We start from the raw sequence: 20,900 nt of genomic DNA on the forward strand, positions 1-20,900 counted from the left end.
AGAAAGGCAATTTTAAGAAATTGTCGTTGTTGTGTTACTTTTAATGGCGATTGGCAGCCAACTGAAATGCTGCGTTTACTGACGATTTTATGACGATATAAAGCATTAGAATACAGTCTGAAGTAAAAAAGTCTGGCGGTAATGTAACACTTGGATACCAGCCTGAAACACCAAAGCAATGGAAGAAGAACTTCTAAAGAATACAACAAAGTCTGAAGAATAAAGTCTGGCGGCAATGCAACACTTGGATGCCAACCGCCATAAACAACAACAACAACAACAACAACAACAACAACAACAAGCATTTCCATCCGCTTTGATCCCATGGTCTTTTCTCTCTCTCTCTCTCTGGGCTCTCGTTCTCTTCTTTTCTCTTCTGTCTCTTTCTCTTTCTTATTATGACGAAAATCAGACATGAAATGTGATCTGTGAAACGGTCCAAAAAACATGTTTCTATAATAAAGATCTTCTAGAGTACCAGTACTAACTGGTACTAATAGGGAGACTTTTAATTTGTCAGTCTGAACAAATATATCACGATCACTGACCGATGAAAACACTGCATACATGCATTACAAAGTAATAGTAACTACTTTGTAGTTCCTGTAGTTCCATGTGCCATGATCGTTGCATGACGAGGTCAGAGTTCAGAGTTCAGACAAACTGCTATGTAAACTAATAGGGAAACATTTAATTTGTCATCCTGAAAAAATACAAAACCGACAAAACACCAAAATGAATACTACCATGATCATTGAATGACAAAAACACTAAACGTACTAGATGTAGTTTTAGAAGTAACTACTACTACATTTCCATCACTCTTAAAGATAGGAAAAAATACAACTTTGACGAGAAATCCCAAAAGATACCAAGGAATACCAAAAGTAATAGCAGGAATCACATGAAACATATCTACAAAAATAATCTTGAATGAGGAAAATCAAACAAGAAATGCGACCCGTGGAACGTTACAAAAAACATGTTTATATAATAATAAATATATTCTAGGACCATGCAGAGAATAGCAGAGTAAGTTCAAAAGTTAGATTCTAAGAGTCGGAGATCTCTTTCTCCTTTTAGTGTTTTCTCTCCTGCTCTTTCTCTTGAAGAAGTTAGACGTATAACTACAGTAGGTGAAGGTAAACCCAAAATATTGTCCACCTCCTGGTTCAATAAATTTAGTTTATAAAATAAAATAACTACTACTGAGAAATACCAAAATTCTTTACCAACATTGCTTTGCAAAATTGCCCATCCAATACTGAACCAAAATAAAACTAGGACTAAACTAGTACCAACTAGGTCTGAACCAGGACTAACCCAGAATCAAAACAGGTCTAAAGCAGAACTAAACAGAGACCAAACCAGGTGTTAACCTAGAATTAAACCAGTTAACAAGATTATTTGACCTGTTTTAATATTTGGAAGATGGGTTGTGAGCCAAATTAAATCACTGGGAGGGCCTGATTTGGCCTCCGGGCCTTATGTTGAATAGCCCTGCTTTACAACCTACATCTACTCCCCATTTACTTAAATCTGAATGAATGAGTGAAACACAAAGACTTAAAAAACATAAAGAACATTTATTGAAAAATCATGAGATCAAGATCAATCGAAAATACAGTTCTTAGAAATGAGGAAAAATAAATACAAAATAAATTATAACGTATAAAATTTGTCATAAATGTACACATTTGCCAATAAAATATTGGTATGAGGAGTTGAGAAGACAACAGAAGCACAATAGAATAATTGTTCTTAACAATTTTGAGAGGGATTTAGGTATTTAGGTCACCCGTTTAGTTTACTTTTGTAATTTTTGTAAAAGCCACTAAACTTTCCCCTGAGGAAACAACTACCGGTACTTAAAGCTCTATAATTCTGTGGAAGTTAGACTAAATGCCATACTAAGAGTGCGAGTAACACTATGACACTACAAAACAAGCCCAGAACCTCTTTACACAACAATAACATTGTTTTGATTTGACTTTTAAAAGTATTAAAGAAGCGATGAAAAGATTCACAGCAGATTAAAATAAGAGAATTCTGGCAGCAATATTGTTTAATCAACTTGCTAACAAAATAATGCTCATTTAACAATTACATTCTTGATTTGCATTAACACAATGGAAGAACATAGACCCAACTATGTACACGCAATTTTATGAATTGCTGCTTTGTGCTAAATCAAAGGGGCTATAGGCCTGTAGTCCCTTTACATTTTCAATCAAAAACCATTGTCATTGCCACAACATACAAGTTCATAATTGATGCAGATCATATTTTCAGTTTGCCAAATTTTTGTTGTCGACCTGAATAAATTGGTTCATCAATGCCCAGTGTTAAAAAGGCCCAAACATCTGATTTAATGTAATATCAAATTGAAAGAACACAATATAAGTTCAACCATGTAACCATTACAGTACCAAAAGTAAAATTCATCCAGCTCTTTGTCATTAAAAATAATACAATTTGTATAATCCTTTCACATTAGATATGTTCATATAGTTACAGATAGAAAGCAACTATATATTTTCAACTTCTACTGCTTAACAATCATTATTTATTTTTCTTTGTTGTCAACATTAAGGTCTTTGGAAATAAAATACATTTATTAATGTATAACATGTCTTCAACTCATTGCCAAATGCCATTTTGGAGCTCACAATAACAAAGATGACCAGAAGTCACCAATATGAAAAACAGACTACAATGCAGTAATTATTAACCTGGGAGCCAACAATGCATTTGAGTTGACAAAACTAAAACATTTTACATGACAAATGATATAGAGCAGTCACTATCAAATGCCCGAAAGTTGCAGACTAAAAGAACTTTTGTAAAATTAACCAATCAATAAAATGTACAGTTACACTTATATGAACTTGGCCTAGACCAGCTAGTCATTGAAATACACTTTAACATGCTCAATTCATATTATCCATTTATTCTTCCATAGGAAGATTTTTTTTGAAAAATGATGGCATTGACAGTATAAGCTCTGCTGACATGGAGATTTAGGACACTTTAATGCAAATGCGATCATGCACACTAAAGTCCACAAGCAGATGCATGCTCTGATGCGATATCTAACAAAAATAATGTTGTTTTCCCATATTATTCTACATACTTTTCTGCTGCTGCTGTCACAGTGCATGGCTTATGTATGTAATAAGACATTAAAAAAAAAAAAGAAAAAAAAAGGTAAAAAATATATTTGTCACCAAATTGGAGAAACCTAGCTAAATAAATATCTACTATCATTGAAGTACAAGTATTTGTGCTATCGATCTAACTGAGACTAATCTGCCTAATAAGAATGGAATTTAGACATTACATCCATTGTGTCATGCCCTTTGAATAATTATTTCAAAGGCAAAATCTTCAGTGAAATCAGCCTCTTCACCAACAATAGGGTGATTATTAGCTTGAAGAGATGCTGATTCACAGTAATGCAGGTTAGAAAGATTTTTCAATAAGTCATTGCATTGCAGTAATAGGTCTGTTGACTTTGAAGAATATTCAGTCCCTGCTGCTTTTAACATGTACATTTAGTATAGACGCATCGGCGAGCTATGCAATGTTCTTCAATTTGCACCAGCCCTTCCAATTTCTCCCTCTTTTACTGGCCATCAGGATCAGACATGGACAGCATTCCAGTGGGGTATTGAACATTTATTACATTTTATAAAATGTTCCAAAAAATGAGACAAGACATTTTCACCCTTAATATTAAAGGTATAATTTTTAAAAATATGACTAGCTATTTAACACTTTCTTATCAAGAATATGGGCTTTTAAAATCAGTTATGAATGAAATGAGGTTTGGCTTTAGTTTAAAGGTGTACATTTTGGATAATCTCAAGACTAACAATATCTTAAAGCAACAAGGCAAAGTTGTTGCCTTTTTACAGAACGCCTTTGCAAGGGGAATAAATATGATTAACCGTCACAAGGTTTTTCCAATGTGAAAGTTGGAGCCACTTTCTGGATAGGGCTTGGCTTCGGTGGTGGTGGTGGGTTTAGGAGGCCAGTCCGGGTCCACACTGAGCTCCTGAGCGAGGTGCATGTACCGGGCCTTGGGTATGCGCTTATGAGGGCAGCAGAGTCGAGCCAAACACTTGTAAGCTCGCAGGTCAAACATCCCCTGAAAAGATCATTCATAAAAAGGAAATGGAACAACTAGAAGAGAAACATTCACAATTATCAAGTTAACAGCCTTTTGGAACATAAGACTATTTAAGTACAAAGTGTGTGGTTTTGCCAATACAAAAAACTTTAAAATTACGCTTGTATTTTTGAAGCTTAATCAGGGTAACCAAACATGCACTGCAAAAGCAAATCTGAGAATGCATTTAGCATCTCCAAAACAAGCTCATGGAGACAAAAAAACTGAAAGAATAAATAACAATTAAATGGTGTACTTGGACATTTGCAACAAATAGTAATAATTTGCAGGACCCATTTAGGAGTCAAATTTTTCCAAATTTTAGTATAAAAATAGAATTGTGTTAATGTTAAAGTTGGAAAAAAGTTACCTTTATAACAATAATAATAATAATTAAAAAAAATTGTGCGGTTGCATTTGATTCATGTTTTGTTTAACATGTTTGGAGTCATTGTAGGCGTAACTCACCAGCACAAAAAAAAAAAAAAAATTATATATATATATATATATATATATATATATATATATATATATATATATATATATATATATATATATATATAAAAAATATCAGATGTTCCACATGTGTGCAATATTCTGACAATTCTATCTCACATTTTCCCATCCCCACTACTAACATTGTATATTTTTATTCATTTAATATGGACATAGCCAGCCATATGGACGAACCAGATGCAATGTTTTAAGTGTTATAGCAAAATAAGCTAATTTTCAACACCTGTCCATAGGAGGCTTTTAGATATTCTTTTTGTAATTTAATAATTCTAAGTTAAATATACATTTCTAGAAAGGAGCCTTGAGGAGTCACAAGAGACACTTTGCACATGCAGCTTTGAGAGGTGAGATGTTAAACTTAAAGGTGCAGTTGTCCGTTAGGAGAGGAAGTGACAGAGGGGAGAAAAAGATTGTCAGAGTTTCTGTGGTGTCACCTGTGGTGTCGGGGCGGCAGGAATGACGCCAAAGCTGCTCTGTCTGTCTCGGCTGAACACAAGCTTCCATAAGACGATGTCAAGGATGAAGCTCTATGAAATAGCGCAGTGTGCAGGGCAAAGAATTACAGAGAGGCGATTATGATTATACTGTACATTTTCTTGTATTTGATTATGAAATGGCTTTGCTGAGGCCAAAAGTTTGCAAATGTTTACTTTTGCAAATAGATTCAATAGATTCAGATGTGTATGTTCTGATCATAAAGAGTTTCAATTCAGTAATTATTTGTTGAGTGCTTTGAAGGTTAGTCAGCGCGGTGATTACTAAGCATTTGTGCAAGTGCAGACATCTCACTGGAAGAAATAGATACAGCTCCACCGAGTGTGGCTGGTCAACATTATTTACAATGTTTGTATAGTCACAGTAAAAAGATTGAAAACTATTAACAAATTATAAAATGAGTAAAAGCTGCAGCGATGCAGTCTTTTACAACCAACCACGTTATTGCAGTCACTAAAACATTTATTTTAACAACAAACTGTTCCAGCTGTCAATTGTGATTATAAAAGATGAAAACACTGCATGAGAAAACAAACACTGCACATGAAACATTTTTCAATGGCGATACTGTGTTTTACAAGCACAACTTACCTCCATTATGACAGAAACGACCGCATTTACCCCAATGACCAGCAAAAGTTTAATTCTCCAGTCAAAAGGGACGCAGACAATCTGTACATGACAATGAACAATTAAAAGACTTGCATCAGCATTTATCCATATAGGCTGGAGTATAATTACCTCAAGGAACTCATCGATCGTATCAATTGGATAGAACATGATGAAAAATAGGAAAATATACAAGACCAATGTGGATACAACAAAAGGCCCTGTGGGATTAAAAAAACAACAAAACAAAACTTAAAAAACAAAACATTTCAGTGTTTCACCCACTGATTGAAATATGTCTTACAATTCTTGTAGCTTGGTTGTCTAAATGGTTTGCCCTTTGAGAAGACAATCGCAACAATAAGATATTGGAAGGACGAAACGTAAAAAACGCTGGTGTTCTCAAAATTTTTTATATTGTGTTCATCAATTTCTGTGTGATTGAGGTCCGAAAAATGACTCGACTTGTTGCAGACACTGGATAAGGAAAAAGGAGATATTAATTGTGGTCCGACTTGTCCAATTGTTCATACATTAGAAATACACAGCAATCGAAGTCTCTTACTCTGACATTGGGGACCAAACAGTGTACCAGGGCTGCTCTTTGACCCAGAGGAATGCAACTGTTTGGAAGCCCAAGCAAATAATGATCTGGGCCAGCACAGAGAAGAGCAGAGGCACCGAGATCAAACCTGAAGGAGGACGTCGAGACACCAACTCTGTCCAGGCTGGATTCAAACTCACTAGAACAAAGAAACAAACAACTATTTGAATATCATTGTCTCGGGCATGATTGAAAGTTGTTGTCTTTTTAAGTCTTTTGTACTTACTGGTAAAAACAATCAGGAGGATGATGGCAATGTCAATGAAGAGGAACTGAAAGTCCCCAAGGTTACTGGAAATCTAAAATGGATGTTGCATGTTATGGTTTGGCTTGGTAATATTTACAAGCAAAACAGGAGATGATAGGAGTCCTTACGGAATAGAGAAGAGTAACACTAATATACTGGATGATGCTGTAGAGGGCCATAAACTTAAATACACAAAAGGAGGTGATGAGAGCAGCTCGTCCTTCCCTGACAAATTGAAAGCGGATGGTGAGTAGAATACAACCAATGTCCATGCAAACCAATTTAGTTATAGGTTTACCATGCACCCACCTGATGAGGCTGGGGACACAGGAAATGTTTGGTGTTCTGGAGGTGAAGGGGGAGGCTACGGAAGCCTCAAGCTCTGACAACGAGATGCCGCCATGTGCCCTCTTCAGAGCCTAGATGAGAAAAATAATTCAGCCATAATCCATAATCATGGGAACTAAAACATGTGTAAATGAAAACATTTTAGGAGCAATAATACGTCTTTATATTCATATATTATTTATTTGGCTGAAGACCGAATTAGCCTTTTTTTATCAGAAAGTTTGATTTTATAAGGCTTTGACAAATAAAAAAATGTGGATAAAAATGAATTAAGAAATTCACAGTTTTTCTGAAATTGTGAATAATCGTAAAATTGTGAGGTTTCTTCGAACAAGATTTCATACATCGTGACATCCCTACATAGAATAATGAAATACAATCTTAAGAGAAAAAAAACATACCCCACAGTCATTGGCTCCGTCTCCACACATACCAACGTAGTAACTGAAAGAGAGCCATGTTCCAATCACTTTTTCACAAATGATGCTATTACTGCATTGTTGTTAACATAAGAAAATTAAAAACATTTTTTTTTAGGGAACAGAAATATTTAGACTTACTCTACACCTTGTAGTGTCTCAATGAGTTGAGTTTTCTGGTCTGGTGCCATTCTGGCAAATACTGTCCCATGTAAGACCAACTATTAAGAGAGAAAAGTCTTTACTTTACAAAAGTTTGCACTGATGCCGTCTTCTTCAGGGTGATCTCATACCTTTTGAAGCATGTCAGGGAAGTGTTCAGCTATGACAGCAAAAGACTTTCCATTCATGGCAAAATGGAACTGTTCTTGGGTTTTGTTCCCGTGGCACACATCCTCCAGACTAATGTTTATCTCCTGGAGATGAGATGGGTTTACATTGTGTGATTTGTGTTGCACAGTTGTACACATTACATGTATTTTTGGCTCACCTCCAGTCGAGTTGATTTACATGGTCTGTCAGCGTATCTCCATTTGATTCTAGCTGACTGTCCGTCATGGGGAGAAAGGGCATCTGCAATGATGACTGTGTCCTGAGGAGGAATCATCCCACAGTCCCGGGCTACAGAGATGGCTGTCAGCATGTTATCACCTGGAATTTGATTTGAAAATGAAACATATATACAAAGACATAAATAATTAATCATTGGTTACATTTACATGGATAGAAAAATCTGAATATTGGAGGAATCAGATCAAATCAATAATGAAATATGATCATTTGCTGCATGTAAATCAGAAATAGATTTTCAGTGTACCGGTAACAGTGGTATTTGAAAGAATTATCTAATTATTCTACGTGTAATCAAGAGTTTGCCTTTGTGCTGCATTTTCATTGTCTTTCTGTGCATACAAACTCTCTGACCAGCAGACTTTGTAAATTCAGACACATTCACAGAAGTAATAGAAATGTCACATGTAGTATATAACAAACTAGGGTCACTATAAAAGGTCCTCACCTGTCACCATAACTGTGCGAATATGGGCTTGCTGGAGGTCTTTCAGCACTCCCGGGGTTTCAGTCTTAAGTTTGTTTTGCATGATGATTAACCCAAGGAACTCCATATTTTTCTCGATATGATCCCTAAAACAAAAGATGTATTTTTAGATTTCTTTTTTAAATTTGTGCTGGTGTTAAAAAAATAAACCTAGTTAGAAAATTACATATAATTTATAAAAAACACTACATGCACTGGACAATACCTGTTGATATTTTGAACCTTGTGCCAGGAAAGTTTTGATTCAAGGCGACGATGAGCCAGAGCTATGACCCTAAAACCTTCTTTGGTGTAATCCTCCAAAATGTCTGCAAAATTAGCTGGTACTGGAAAGAAAGGCAGGGGTTTAAAAGATATTCAGTTGTCTATAAAAACGGATGAGTACAGAAAAGCCAGTAACCTGTATCTTTTTTGCAAAGACTAGCTACAACTTCTGGAGCTCCTTTCATATATGCGTCCATTCGCTTCTCCCCCAACAAACGGACAACTACACTCATCCTCTGCAGGGCCGATGAGAAGGGAAACTGACGCACAACACCAATCTCATACGCGGGCTGTACACACACAAAATACAATTAAAAAACATATTTTATGAGCTGTTGGAAAAAAATCATGACATATGAGCAAGACTTCTTTAAGCCAAATAAACCCTTACAGAAAGCTCATAAAGTTCCTGAAAAGAAACACAAAAACAATCAGTCAGACTCTGCAATGCTGTAAACTCCAATGATTTCATATAAACAGGGTTTGCACCATGTCTTGCTCAGCTGATATGGAGACGTCTTGGGGCAACAGTTGTTTTGGAGGACGAACTACTGTGGGCATAATACGGTTGTGGAGGGATGTTTCCTCTTCAGTGGCCTCTTCGAGGATCTGAACCAAAAAAGAAACAAAAACAATCAAACGCATTGGAGGTTTGTCAAATTTAGTTTTATAGAAGTTGTAGAGGGATGTTGGATATACTTCATTGTCATGATAAGCAAATGTGTTAGCTTACCCAGCCAGTAGCTTCAAACATTTTGAGGTCCAGTGGGTCCCCTGACAGCTGGCCCTCTATTTTGGTAAGTGAATGGCAGGTGGCCATGCAGGCCACAAACTGAGACTTGACAAGATTCTCCTTATAGGCAGTTTCCTCCGAGAGGTGAAAACTAGAACATTGTCAAAAGCAAACGTGTAGTAGACATAAAGACAAATATAATTCTAATTCTAATAAAAAGCCAAAAAAAAAAAAGAAATAATTATCCATGGGTTCTGAAGAGCAAGCAAACTAGTTTACCGGCCATTCTCTACTCGCTGCACTCCCCAGAGATCTAAACCATCTTCAGTCAGAGTTCCAGTCTGTAAAAACAAATCATTCAAAAATATTACAACAAAACCATGAAAAAAAGCAAAGACAGATTTTCAAAAAAACTAGCTACAGCAGACGGCAAATATGATTATAAAATAAAAACTCAATACTGTAAAGCTCACCTTGTCAAAGCAGACCAGGTTGATCTGCCCACAGATATTTATTCTCTGTGGACTAATGCAGAATATTCCAATCTGTTTGAGACGTCTCCGAGCATACATAATACCGGCTGTCATCGCAGCTGGCAGCGCAGGTGGCACGGTGATGGTGATGATGTCCAAGGACTCAATTACTATAGTACCAGCAGGAACCTAAGGAACATACAAGGACTTTGAGATTAAAAGGGCAACCTGTATCTCCTTCATGCATGAGTCAGGCACTATTTTGTAGTGGAAGATTCTGTCTGATTAAGAATATTTGAGTTACCTTTTTCATGACACTGAGGATAATGGTGTAGATAAAACCAATTCCTGCCACACCAACTAGACACAAGAGGAAGAGGTAGGCATCTCGATACAGCTTGAAGTCAGTGGGTTTTGGGTAAAGGATGGAACGCACAAGTTGGCCTTTGGCTGTGCTGAAACCTGAAAAATATTACAAAATTGAATATATGTAGCTTGTGTATACATTTATGTTCCACACCTATGAGTAATGACATTAACTTTGTTTTGTTTTCAGCCTTTCCAGGTGATATGGGGTGATACACCCTTCAAAAGCCACAAAAAAAAAAAAAAAAAAGCAAGTGAGCACTGTGCAGGGTCTACAAATATCTTACAGGCAGGTGCTCATCAATAAAAGTATAGTAACAGCCACCCATTCTCAAATGAAGACTTTTAATTGTCAAGTGTCTCAGGATTTACACATTTTTGTGTAACATCAGTGTTAGTCTACAGGGCAGTTTTAGTAACTTTTGTAAGTAGATTCCCATTTGTTGGCCTACTTTATTAATATATCTGGGCCTATAACCTGAAAATAAATTAAAACATTACAAATAAGGCTACTTTACAATTCTGTGTATAGCCTACTTTGTGTGTTTGGATGTCATATATATATTATATAATTCTCTTGACGACCGTACTGACCCGTACGAACCACCACTGCCTTCACCAGTTCGCCTGTGTAGAAGCGTGTCTGGATAATGTCGGTGCCACAGAAGAGTGTGTGTCTCTTGTGCTCCTCTGTGTTGAAAGCACATTCAGAATCCAACCTGTCCCCAGACCCCAATGGATTTGGAAGGTTGGTCTTAGTCACTGGAACACTTTCACCTAAAAAAACAAAATATTAAGAATTGAGATTCGAGCCGTATGATTGGTCCCATTTTATCCAGTGCCATTGCTTACCTGTGAGCATGCTTTCATTGACAATGCAGGTGCCGCTGATTAGCACAGCATCACAAGGCATGATTGTCCCATTACTGGGGATGACCATCACATCACCAGGCACAAGGTCAGTAGATAAAACCTCATCAATATCTACCACAGAAACCAAATTTAAATGCAAAAACTGAAAATCAATGAAATCTTTCTACTTTAATGCCCCATCACTTCTAAACCCATATACAGTTAATTAAGCTACAATAGCAAAAACAACTGTAACCACATTTAAAAATAAACACTTACCATTGTTGGCTCTGCAAACGGATACACGGACAATACTGTGAGCTGCCACCATATCATGAAGCATGATGTATTGCTGAACAAGTAAAATAAATGTATTAAAACTGATGAAAAATATGAAAATCATTGAACATTCCAGTGCAAACAAACCTTTTTGATGGTGTACAGAGAGGTAGCTATGGATATGACTGACATCAAAACAATGGCCATAGCATAGAAGTAATACTCATCAGCACTCCACAAGATCACACTGAAGAGTTGAAAGATGTAGAAAGGATTGAGAACCTATAAAAAGACGATTCCCAGCAAGTATTAAAAAGCAAACTCAAACTAAGGACAAAGAGAAATGTTTCTAAACCTCTTTGATGAGCAGCTTGAAAACAGAAGGCACTTTCACTGCAATGTCATTCATTCCAAAGAACAGTCTCCTATTGAAACAGACAGATGGTTCATTTGAAATTCTTAATTGATAAGATTTTAGAGAAATTCAAAGCTCACCTGTACTCCTGCTGGTTCTGATTTAAGCCCCGACTATGTTCTGAGTGGACTTTAGAGCAGCTGAGCTGCAGATCCTCCAGGCCACTATAACAGTAATAATGCATTACGTAATATTCAATGCAAAACTAATGTTTACAGCAGCTCTGCACCACTGCATTGTGGTTTGTTATTTGAAAAGACTTACTTTAAAAACTCAAAGTTCTGCTTTGCATCGCTCCAATAATACTTTGTGCTATGGAAGGTAAAATAACGGATCTGTGGAAAAAAGTACAAAGAAGGGACACATTTTTAACAAATAGTACATTTCATTTCATTTTTGCTCCCTAATTATTATTCGTGGAAGACTTTGAGTACCTGTGAAGGTTGGTAGTCAGCATATCTTTTGACAAGCTCCTGAGCAGGGCTGCCATCGGAGGGATGAGGTGTGTGTCCGTTGGCCAAAGGGGGAGACATGGGGGACGAGAAGGGACGGGAGGGGGAGGAGGGAGAGGAAGTGGAGGTGGTCTGGGTCTCCAGGCTGTGGAAGGGGTTGCTCCCCGGGGCAAGCATCACTCGTACCTTGGCCAAGAACCAGCGTCGGAACTCATCCTAACAGAGCCAAAACATACATGTGATCAAATAGAAGTAAAATGATTAGAGCAGTAGGCCTAAAGATTACTTTATTAAAATAATCATCAAAAGTGTCAAGCACAAGACTTACAAGTAATTTTTTTGAACCGTATAGACGGATTTAACACAGGTGTAGGATTGCATGAGCTGAAACTTTTGAAAGTATTTTAGACGTTTGTTGAGACAAAGCTAAATTAATCTTGACAGGCTTTACTTGCAAAACCTGCAAACGCTTAATCTGACTTCACAGAATAACATAAAGGCTTGAATATTTCGAAAATTAAAGGGCTCTGGCCTTCTGTTTATCCTTCAGTACATATGATCCAATAAAATCAAATGCATATTTTAGCAGTCAATGCTTATGTCTGTATATAAAAATAAAATAAATCACATTTTGTACATGCATGTTTCTCTGGGTAAAAGCCAAACAAGAATAACCTGGCTTGGGCCCAATATACATAGCATAGAAATAATTGTCAGTAACATTCCTCATCTCCTCCCAGAACAGTGCACCAGTACCACAATTTTCCTATTGTTTTGTTAGATGGCAATGATTAAAAATGTGTCTTACTTATGTTCAGGAAATGAATAGCCCTTGTTATAATATATCACTTTCTCTATTGTTATTTTGACTCACTACATAATCTGAATTTTACAATCTAGAATAATAAACAAAGGACAAAAGAATGCAAACACACGCACGCAAACTCATGCAGCCACCCAGGGTTAGGAAGTGAAAGAAAGAGGAATTATTTGAACACTCCCACTTCAATCACGGGTTAGAAGAACAACAAAATTAAATAAAAACAGACAATAGTGTACTGAAACACTATTCTCAGGACATGACAGTAAAGTTTATGAGCACATTTCAGAGGTAATGATTAATGACAGGGTTAGCGGACCCTTATATGGCAAGTTTCTAAATATAGACAGGGGAGGCTTTAATAGTTCTCAAAATCTGTGTGAAATACTTTGCTCACGTAAATGTCATCTTACTTGAAAAATGAAAGCCTGGTCCTAACAGCGCCTTTAATCAACACTATATATACCGTGGTCTGTAACAGCACCACTTCGGCATCCCGCGCCGTGGTCCGGGTGCAGGTGGATTTGACGCACCACTCTGGCATCCAATACAGCAACAGGAGGAGGAAGCCCCCCGTACACAGCACTCCAAGGCCAACAAGTGCCAGTCGCCAACGACACAAGCGATAGCCGTGCAGCTCCTGAAAAAAAAACACACAAAAGCAATATTTGTGAAAGAAAGTAAAACAAGAAAAACAATGACTGGGACATAAAGACTAGATACGCACCATCTCATCCTCTTCTCCTTTGTTGAGTAGCTTTAAGCTTTCCTTCTCCATGATGCTGCCGTATGTCAAGTCCCCTCCCGAGTGACTGCAATACAAGAGCCAATGTCACTACAAATGATTAATATACCTACTTTGCACCAATGAAATTTCCCCATGTGGGACAATAAAGGATTATCTTATCTTATCTTATCTTAAAAAGGTCACTCAAACCACATAAGTCAGGATTAATTTTAAAGCATTACAGTGACCACATGTTTTGATTAGAGTTGTTTTTATAAATGTTAAGATAATAATGATTAAAAGGCTATTAAAGGAGGAAGGATAATCTTGAAAAGTAGTATACAGTTTCACACTTCAATCTACAGGAAAGTCTGAGTCTGATACAAGTTATCAGGGTGGGTCTTCAAAACAGTATAATCCTTCCTTTCTTTTGACCATCACAACAACCATCACTGACATTTTAAATTTGCTTTGTTTAATATTGCCAGAGTTGTATGGAATTTGAAATGTATATATATTTATTTCTGATTCATGTTCAGAGACAGCTGCTTGACCAGGAGAGATTTAAACTCCCACATCAAGTCATCAGATCTGTGTGACTCAATACCAAACCAGCCCCACTTACGCACAGTTGTCCCCAGAATGAGACAGCTGCCAAAGAAAGCCTGTGCGGTCACTTTGGGCAAGCCCTTGTACAGTGATACACCCGGTGTCACACTGACCCAACTGTAACCTTAACTGTAATCCAAGATCTTTTAAAACCTTAAAAAAGGTCCCAAGACAGCCTATAAGATCACAAAACTAAATTGTTGTTTTTTTTGTTTTGTTCTTGTTGACAGTAGAAACTACAGAGTGCAGTGACTTCATGTAGAAGTAAAAGGCATTTCTTTTCCATCAATGTATGTCTGTTGATGTTGGCTTAAGCGTGTTGCTGCATGTCCACGATGAAAGAGTTGGCATGTGAACGCCCACTCCAAGTATGTCACCGTTATTGTACTTAAAAATGTTGTATTGAGCAAACTTTTCTATTGCAAGTCCAAATTTGATTTTTTTTTTTTTTTTTTAAAACAGCGACTAGTGCTGTTCAGAGCACTATAACACAATGACCACTAAAGCCTCTGCGTTTAAGGCAATGTGACAAAAAGTGCTCCTGCCACATTTTGATCTTATCTACCAACTGCACCAGGCTAGACTTTCTCTCTGGCACACTGTGGACCAAACCCTTTCCTTCTATTTTACACAAGCAGCCCCTGACCGGCGTTAGCTGCAGTGCACCAGAAAACTCCCACATAAGTCTCTGCTATAACTGGAAATACCAACATGAAGTATGATGAATACAGCCTTTCTTGAGAATGCTGCCTTTACTGTGCAAATTCAAATAACATGAAGGCCAAACTGTACATAGATGGGGTCTTTAAACCTTGTGCTAACCTCAAAAAGTGTGGTTAAACCAATGTTTTCAAGTTCTTTACAGTCAGTAAAAGGAAATGAAAGACTCCCAATTACAAGGTGAAGCTGTAGATAGAGCTACTACATTGTACTCGTTATTCAGGATAATATAAATTATCCATCCATCCAATCCTTCAATCACTTATACGGGCCGAGTCGGCCAGGGCAGCAATTCAAGCAGGGACTCTCAGACTTCCCCACCTCAGACACTTCCTCCATCCTGCTGATACATGTCAGCTGCCTCGGCAGTCCTAGAGGCCAATATGGCCCCATCAGTCTCCCCTTTAGCCTTGGCAGCAACCCTTACTTCCAACGTCTCCCACAACAGGCACCAGAGACGCAAGTCGACCAATTCTGAGCTGCTGCATCAACAATGGAAGCTGAGAACATGTTCCACTCAGACTCTATGTCCAACCTCCCCCGGGATCTGGCAGAAGCTTTCCCGGAGGTGGGAGTTGAAGACCTCATAGACAGAGGGCTCCAACAGACTCTCACAATGCACTTGGACCTGAAAAGTCTGTCAAGATTCCTCTTCCAACTCACCACCAGGTGGTGATCAGCTCCGTTTCTCTCTTCACCTCAATGTCCAAGACATCTGGCTGAAGGTCAGGTGACACGACAACAAAGTCGATCATCGACCAATGGCTTAGTGTGTCCTGGTGCGACGTGCACTGGTGGACACCCTTGTGCTTGAACAGGGTGTTCGTAATGGACAAACAGTGACTAGCACATAAGTCTTAAACATTACAGTCCTTTCAGGTCAGTTTCACTTCTGCTGAGGAGAATTTGATGGTCTGTTAGCGCTGCCGTACCTTGAAAGCCAGGTGCACAATGCCCCAGGCGGTCCTTCTCCCTGCAGTTAGCTCTCTCACCACACCAACCTGGAACCCTGACAAAAACAGAATGAGTTCAACTATGTTTCAAAGTATTAAAAAATCCTTATGTAAAGCGGTCAACGCTCATCTGTGTAATTGACATTTGCAAACAGAAATAAGCACAACATACACAAAATGTAGCCAGTGAGAAAGCCCCATATGAGGCCTCCTGGAGTCAGCATGACCTCAGTTATATTTATAGAGCCAGCCTAAAGCTGCATTGTTTCAAATTTGATTAGTCTGCCGTTGTATTAATAAGCAACAATGCCACAAACCAAGTACAAACATTCATTCTTCACCGCTTGTTTCCGTTAGGGGTCGCGGGTGACTGGAGCCTATCCCTGTGGCTTTGGGCCTTAGGCTGGACAGGGGCCAGCTCATCGCAGGTTTAACACAGAGACAGAAAGACAACATTCTCTCTCAAATTCATTCACTAGGGCCAAATTCACCCAACACATGCATGTCTTTGGATGGTGGGAGGAACACAAGCAATACCGGTAATCTATTTTTTTCTGCAGCACAGCTCTGGTTCAGTGGTGAAGAAGGTCAAATCAAACGCCTCAGTGTTGTTGCAAGGGAGGCAGGGGCCTCGAAGTCTAAAGAGTCAAGTCTAAAGTCTAAGATGTACATCTACAGTAGGTGGCGGTAATGTACCACTTGGATACCAACCTGCATAAAACCCCAAAGAAGACGTAGTAGTATTTTGTAGTTCTAGAACTTCTAATACTTGTAGGGTTTCCATCATGCAATGATCATAGCAACTGTCCAGAACTACTAGAACTAGTTCTATTAATTGTAGCGTATGCAGTGTTTGGCAATCAATGATCATGTTGTTTGGATCATTTCATGAGTCGCATTTCTTGTCTGATTTTCGTCTTTCAAGGTCCTTTTAGTGGATATTTTTGTGTGATTGTGTGTGTGTAATAGTTTCCACATTAGTTTACATTTCAGAGTTTGTCAGATTTCAGAGATCTCCATGGCGAAACAGTACAAGTGAGTGAGAGTGACCACTTTTATCCCTGTGGGTCCACCTCCATCACACAAACTGCTTTCTGTTGTTGTGGTGTTACTTTTCATGGCAGTTGACAGCCAACTGAAAAGGTCCATTTACTGCAACCCCGTAGTGGTACGTCGACAAAGTATTTTACGCTATACTGTATATACTGTGTTTATGTTTCATTGTCGTCAAACCAGAAAAGAATTGAAAGCAGGTCACGTTATATGCTTTATGTCGTGACATGACCAGGCATCACAATATAGCATATATATTGTGATGCCTGGTCATCACAATATAAAGTATATATATTGTGATGCCTGGTCATAACGGGTGTGATGTCATCATACGTGTTTGTCATTCAGTGATCATGGCAACTGTATAACCATGCATTACGCAGTCACTCACAATGGCTTCTTGCCATATTATTATTATTATTATTATTATTATTATTATTATTATTATTATTATTATTATTATTATTATTATTATTATTATTATTATTATTATTATTAATAGTAATAGTAATAGTAATAGTAATAGTAATAGTAATAGTAATATTAATATTAATATTAATATTAAGATAGATCTATCTATCTATCTATCTACAACTCAGGCCTGAGAAAATACCTTCGAGAGGAAAGAGGGCAGAAACTGTGGAAAAACAATCCTATTGACTAAAAGTGTGAGGGGTATAAGTCAACGCATGTGATTCTGGATTAACAGTGTCTCCTCTGAGAATTGAACACTGTACAACACCAGTTCTCTTTATCCACTTCATTTTACCCACATCCTTGAGTGAAAAACATACTGTAACACGTAGTATGTAAAACTAGTTTTTAAAACAATATATGAATGATCTATATGTTGAAGAATTAAACTAAACTGGCCTCTAGATCTCACTGTTAAGCACAGGATTGATCTAGAAACTTGGAACATGAATTACACCAGCTGAATTTCATGAGACGTTACAATCATAACATTTTAGTGTTTTATTGTGAGCAAAAACATGTTGATTTAAAGATTATTCATGATTACAGAGATTATGACCAAACTGACATTTTTCCATTTTCTTTTAATCCCACTGTAACACCTTACTATGCCTCAAGTTTGTCACCAACTTTACTAATTCACATTTTATAAAGTTTTTAAAAGCCAGATAAAAAGTACATTTTGATGTATTTTTGGACTATACATTTTTATTCAAATTAAAAAATGTTTTGGTTCTAAAATGGTCACAATTATTATTTTTCTTAGTTCTTACAATGATATTGTAACATGGCAATATCAATTAACCTCATAATCCTGACATCCCAATTCATGATACAACTCCAGATGTAAAAGCTGACAAATTCCCACAAAGCAACTGAATTTTGACTGAAAACCTGCCCAAACCTCTGCTTGAGAGTTATCGATTTTCCATCTTGGATGACAAACATAGCTGTGTCAGCTTCTCTTAGTGTTCCAAGCTTTGCATTACAGTGTCAAGTTTCACAGTTGTCTCTACTTTATTTTTCATCAAATGCTTTAGCGTAACCTCCTCTGATGTGAGTCATGGACTTGTCCCTTCTCTTGTTCAAGGTAAACCTCTAGACCAGCACAACAAAGCGCACCTCTCCGCTTTGAGTCTCCCCAGGCAAATATGGGAGCTATGCGGACAGGGCTATATAACCATGTCAGGATATTTCACATGTGGACTCTGAAATCAACACAGGCAGAACTCCTATTTCATACTGTAGGCCTTTCCTCGCTGCAGAAGCTCTGTGGGCTGGTCTCAAAGTCTTCTACACAACAGTGGAACTTTTTAAATTTTAGATATATTAAAGTTGTGACTTTGTGTAGGAGAAAAATATATGAAATAAGACCCTTTACTGTGAAGAAACAGGCAGCAGGTAAAGTGAACTGTAAATTAAAATGAATCAAACGACTTCACCACCACCTCCACCACTACTACTACTACTACTACTACTACTACTACAACAACAAATTGTCAGGTGCTGCTATTGAATATTAAAAATACAGACACAATATATTAGTTATTGTAGCTTATTTGCCTACAAAGTATATTTGACACAGGGCTGAAGTCAGAGGTGGGCAATACATGATAATTAATTTAGATAACATTAATCGTTTTAAAGATATCTATGATTTGAATATTTAGTACAAGGTTTGTAATAATAAAAAGGGTTAAAGGTGATTTATTTTTGAGATTCAATTTACAGACATTTCACATTTGTCTGGTAATTCAACCTTAACTATTATGTTTAAAGACATGGAGAAACAAAAAACAGATACTTTTGTTTTAGTCAATATCGTCCACCCAATTTAGTGTCCAAGGGTGTCAGAATGATTAACAATTAGCTGCCATAGCAATTATCTTAAACAAAAATTCCTATATATTGAAATGTTCCCCATAACAGGAAGCTGAAACCCATAGATAACATGTATAAAGGCTGGAGGACAAATTGTAACACCGGTACATTAACATGGTCAGTAAAATCAGATAAATACTTCTACCCTGATTTATGGTGTATGTGTGTTTTACATGCTCAAAAGAAATCTGCTTATCAAAAACATGCAATTTAACCAATGTCTGTTTTTAGAGAAGCTGTTATGTCTGGAAGGCAAAGTGCAATCATTTTGAAATAACGATCAATCTTTAAAATATTCTTTAATTTTGCCTTTGCCAAAATAGTTTGCCCTGTTTTTGAATCATTGTCCATGTCAAAAACCTGCACAGGTGTGAACAATCGGACAGAAATCCGATTACTCACATCAGATGAAACCGTTCACAGGTCATTGTAATAATCTGATAACTCCAGTAATCAGATAACGATGGAGTTTTTGTTGTGCACGTAAACATATCCACTGACACGCGGCTTCTAATCTAAGCATCCGGGAAGAGCTGTATATGGAAATTATTGAACTGAGCTAACGACTTAGCCATAGCCCCGTGTCATTGTTAGCCCACTAAAGCCTCTAGTTTATTAAATCGTCCATGTTTCTTGTCATATTTCACATCTAACGGGTTTCTAGGAGCTGAATAATCGAAACAAGCCTGACTCGTGTTCAGAGGCAGCGCCTGGGGGACATAAAAGGGCTCCACGTTCCGCCTTAGCGCTAGCCTCGCCATGTAGCACATGGAGATGATGACAGCAGCAGCAGAGGTAATGTACAACATGACATCTTCCGCTCACAAATACTCAGATGTGCACTCACCAGAACCACCTGGACACACCGAAGATCACCTCCGAGTCATTATGACACTGAAGCCACCGTTATCTGGAAGAAGGCGTCGTTGAAGTAGCGAATGGACCAAGTTTAAGGGGTAAATTTTGTCGCAGCGGCTGAGCTGAGCGTGTTGACAGCTCGGTGGGACAGACTGAACTACAACAGTGAACTGGACTGAACTGGCTGTTTGACTGCAGGAAGTGACATCACGAGAGCGCCACGCAAGGTGTATTAACGTTATGTTCACTCATGAGAACCATGGATGATAACAGACTCAGATACGCCACATGGACGACCCAAATGTGGTCAACGGGACACTCACTGGAGCCTCTTGGTCCAGTCTCAGATAAGGTCAGGTCCCTGGAGGAGCCAAACCCAAATCCAGTACTTTAACACATCTTTTTGATCCTTGGAATGAAGATGAGTAAATTAAACGTCTAATCAGAGTTAGTGATTATGACGTATATAGGTTAAACAGAATTAGTAATCTCAATGTTTTCACGG

At 37.7% G+C, this 20,900-nt stretch overlaps 1 protein-coding gene across 1 annotated transcript; it reads right to left on the bottom strand.

Moving 5' to 3' along the window:
- Positions 1-1,576: 1,576 nt before the first annotated feature.
- On the bottom strand, positions 1,577-20,564 carry atp13a3 (ATPase 13A3). Its single transcript, XM_072437863.1, has 34 exons — positions 20,385-20,564; positions 16,109-16,185; positions 13,848-13,932; positions 13,587-13,760; positions 12,283-12,516; positions 12,113-12,183; positions 11,929-12,012; positions 11,789-11,858; positions 11,581-11,715; positions 11,434-11,506; positions 11,155-11,286; positions 10,897-11,079; positions 10,241-10,398; positions 9,937-10,125; positions 9,743-9,804; positions 9,464-9,614; positions 9,220-9,339; positions 9,122-9,139; positions 8,867-9,020; positions 8,672-8,792; positions 8,428-8,552; positions 7,900-8,060; positions 7,703-7,825; positions 7,551-7,630; positions 7,392-7,434; positions 6,952-7,061; positions 6,771-6,867; positions 6,622-6,694; positions 6,357-6,534; positions 6,096-6,268; positions 5,924-6,012; positions 5,774-5,854; positions 5,122-5,214; positions 1,577-4,150 (listed from the first exon to the last, which is right to left on the bottom strand). The coding sequence occupies exons 3-34, from the start codon at positions 13,896-13,898 to the stop codon at positions 3,953-3,955; spliced, it is 3,804 nt and encodes a 1,267-aa protein (XP_072293964.1). The 5' UTR covers positions 13,899-13,932; positions 16,109-16,185; positions 20,385-20,564; the 3' UTR covers positions 1,577-3,952.
- Between the last annotated feature and the right edge of the window lie 336 nt (positions 20,565-20,900).

The sequence above is a fragment of the Eucyclogobius newberryi genome, unplaced genomic scaffold (assembly GCF_026437365.1).
Source record: "Eucyclogobius newberryi isolate DKJ021-1_F unplaced genomic scaffold, fEucNew1.0.hap1 SCAF_9, whole genome shotgun sequence".
In the NCBI taxonomy this organism is placed as follows: Eukaryota; Metazoa; Chordata; class Actinopteri; order Gobiiformes; family Gobiidae; genus Eucyclogobius; species Eucyclogobius newberryi.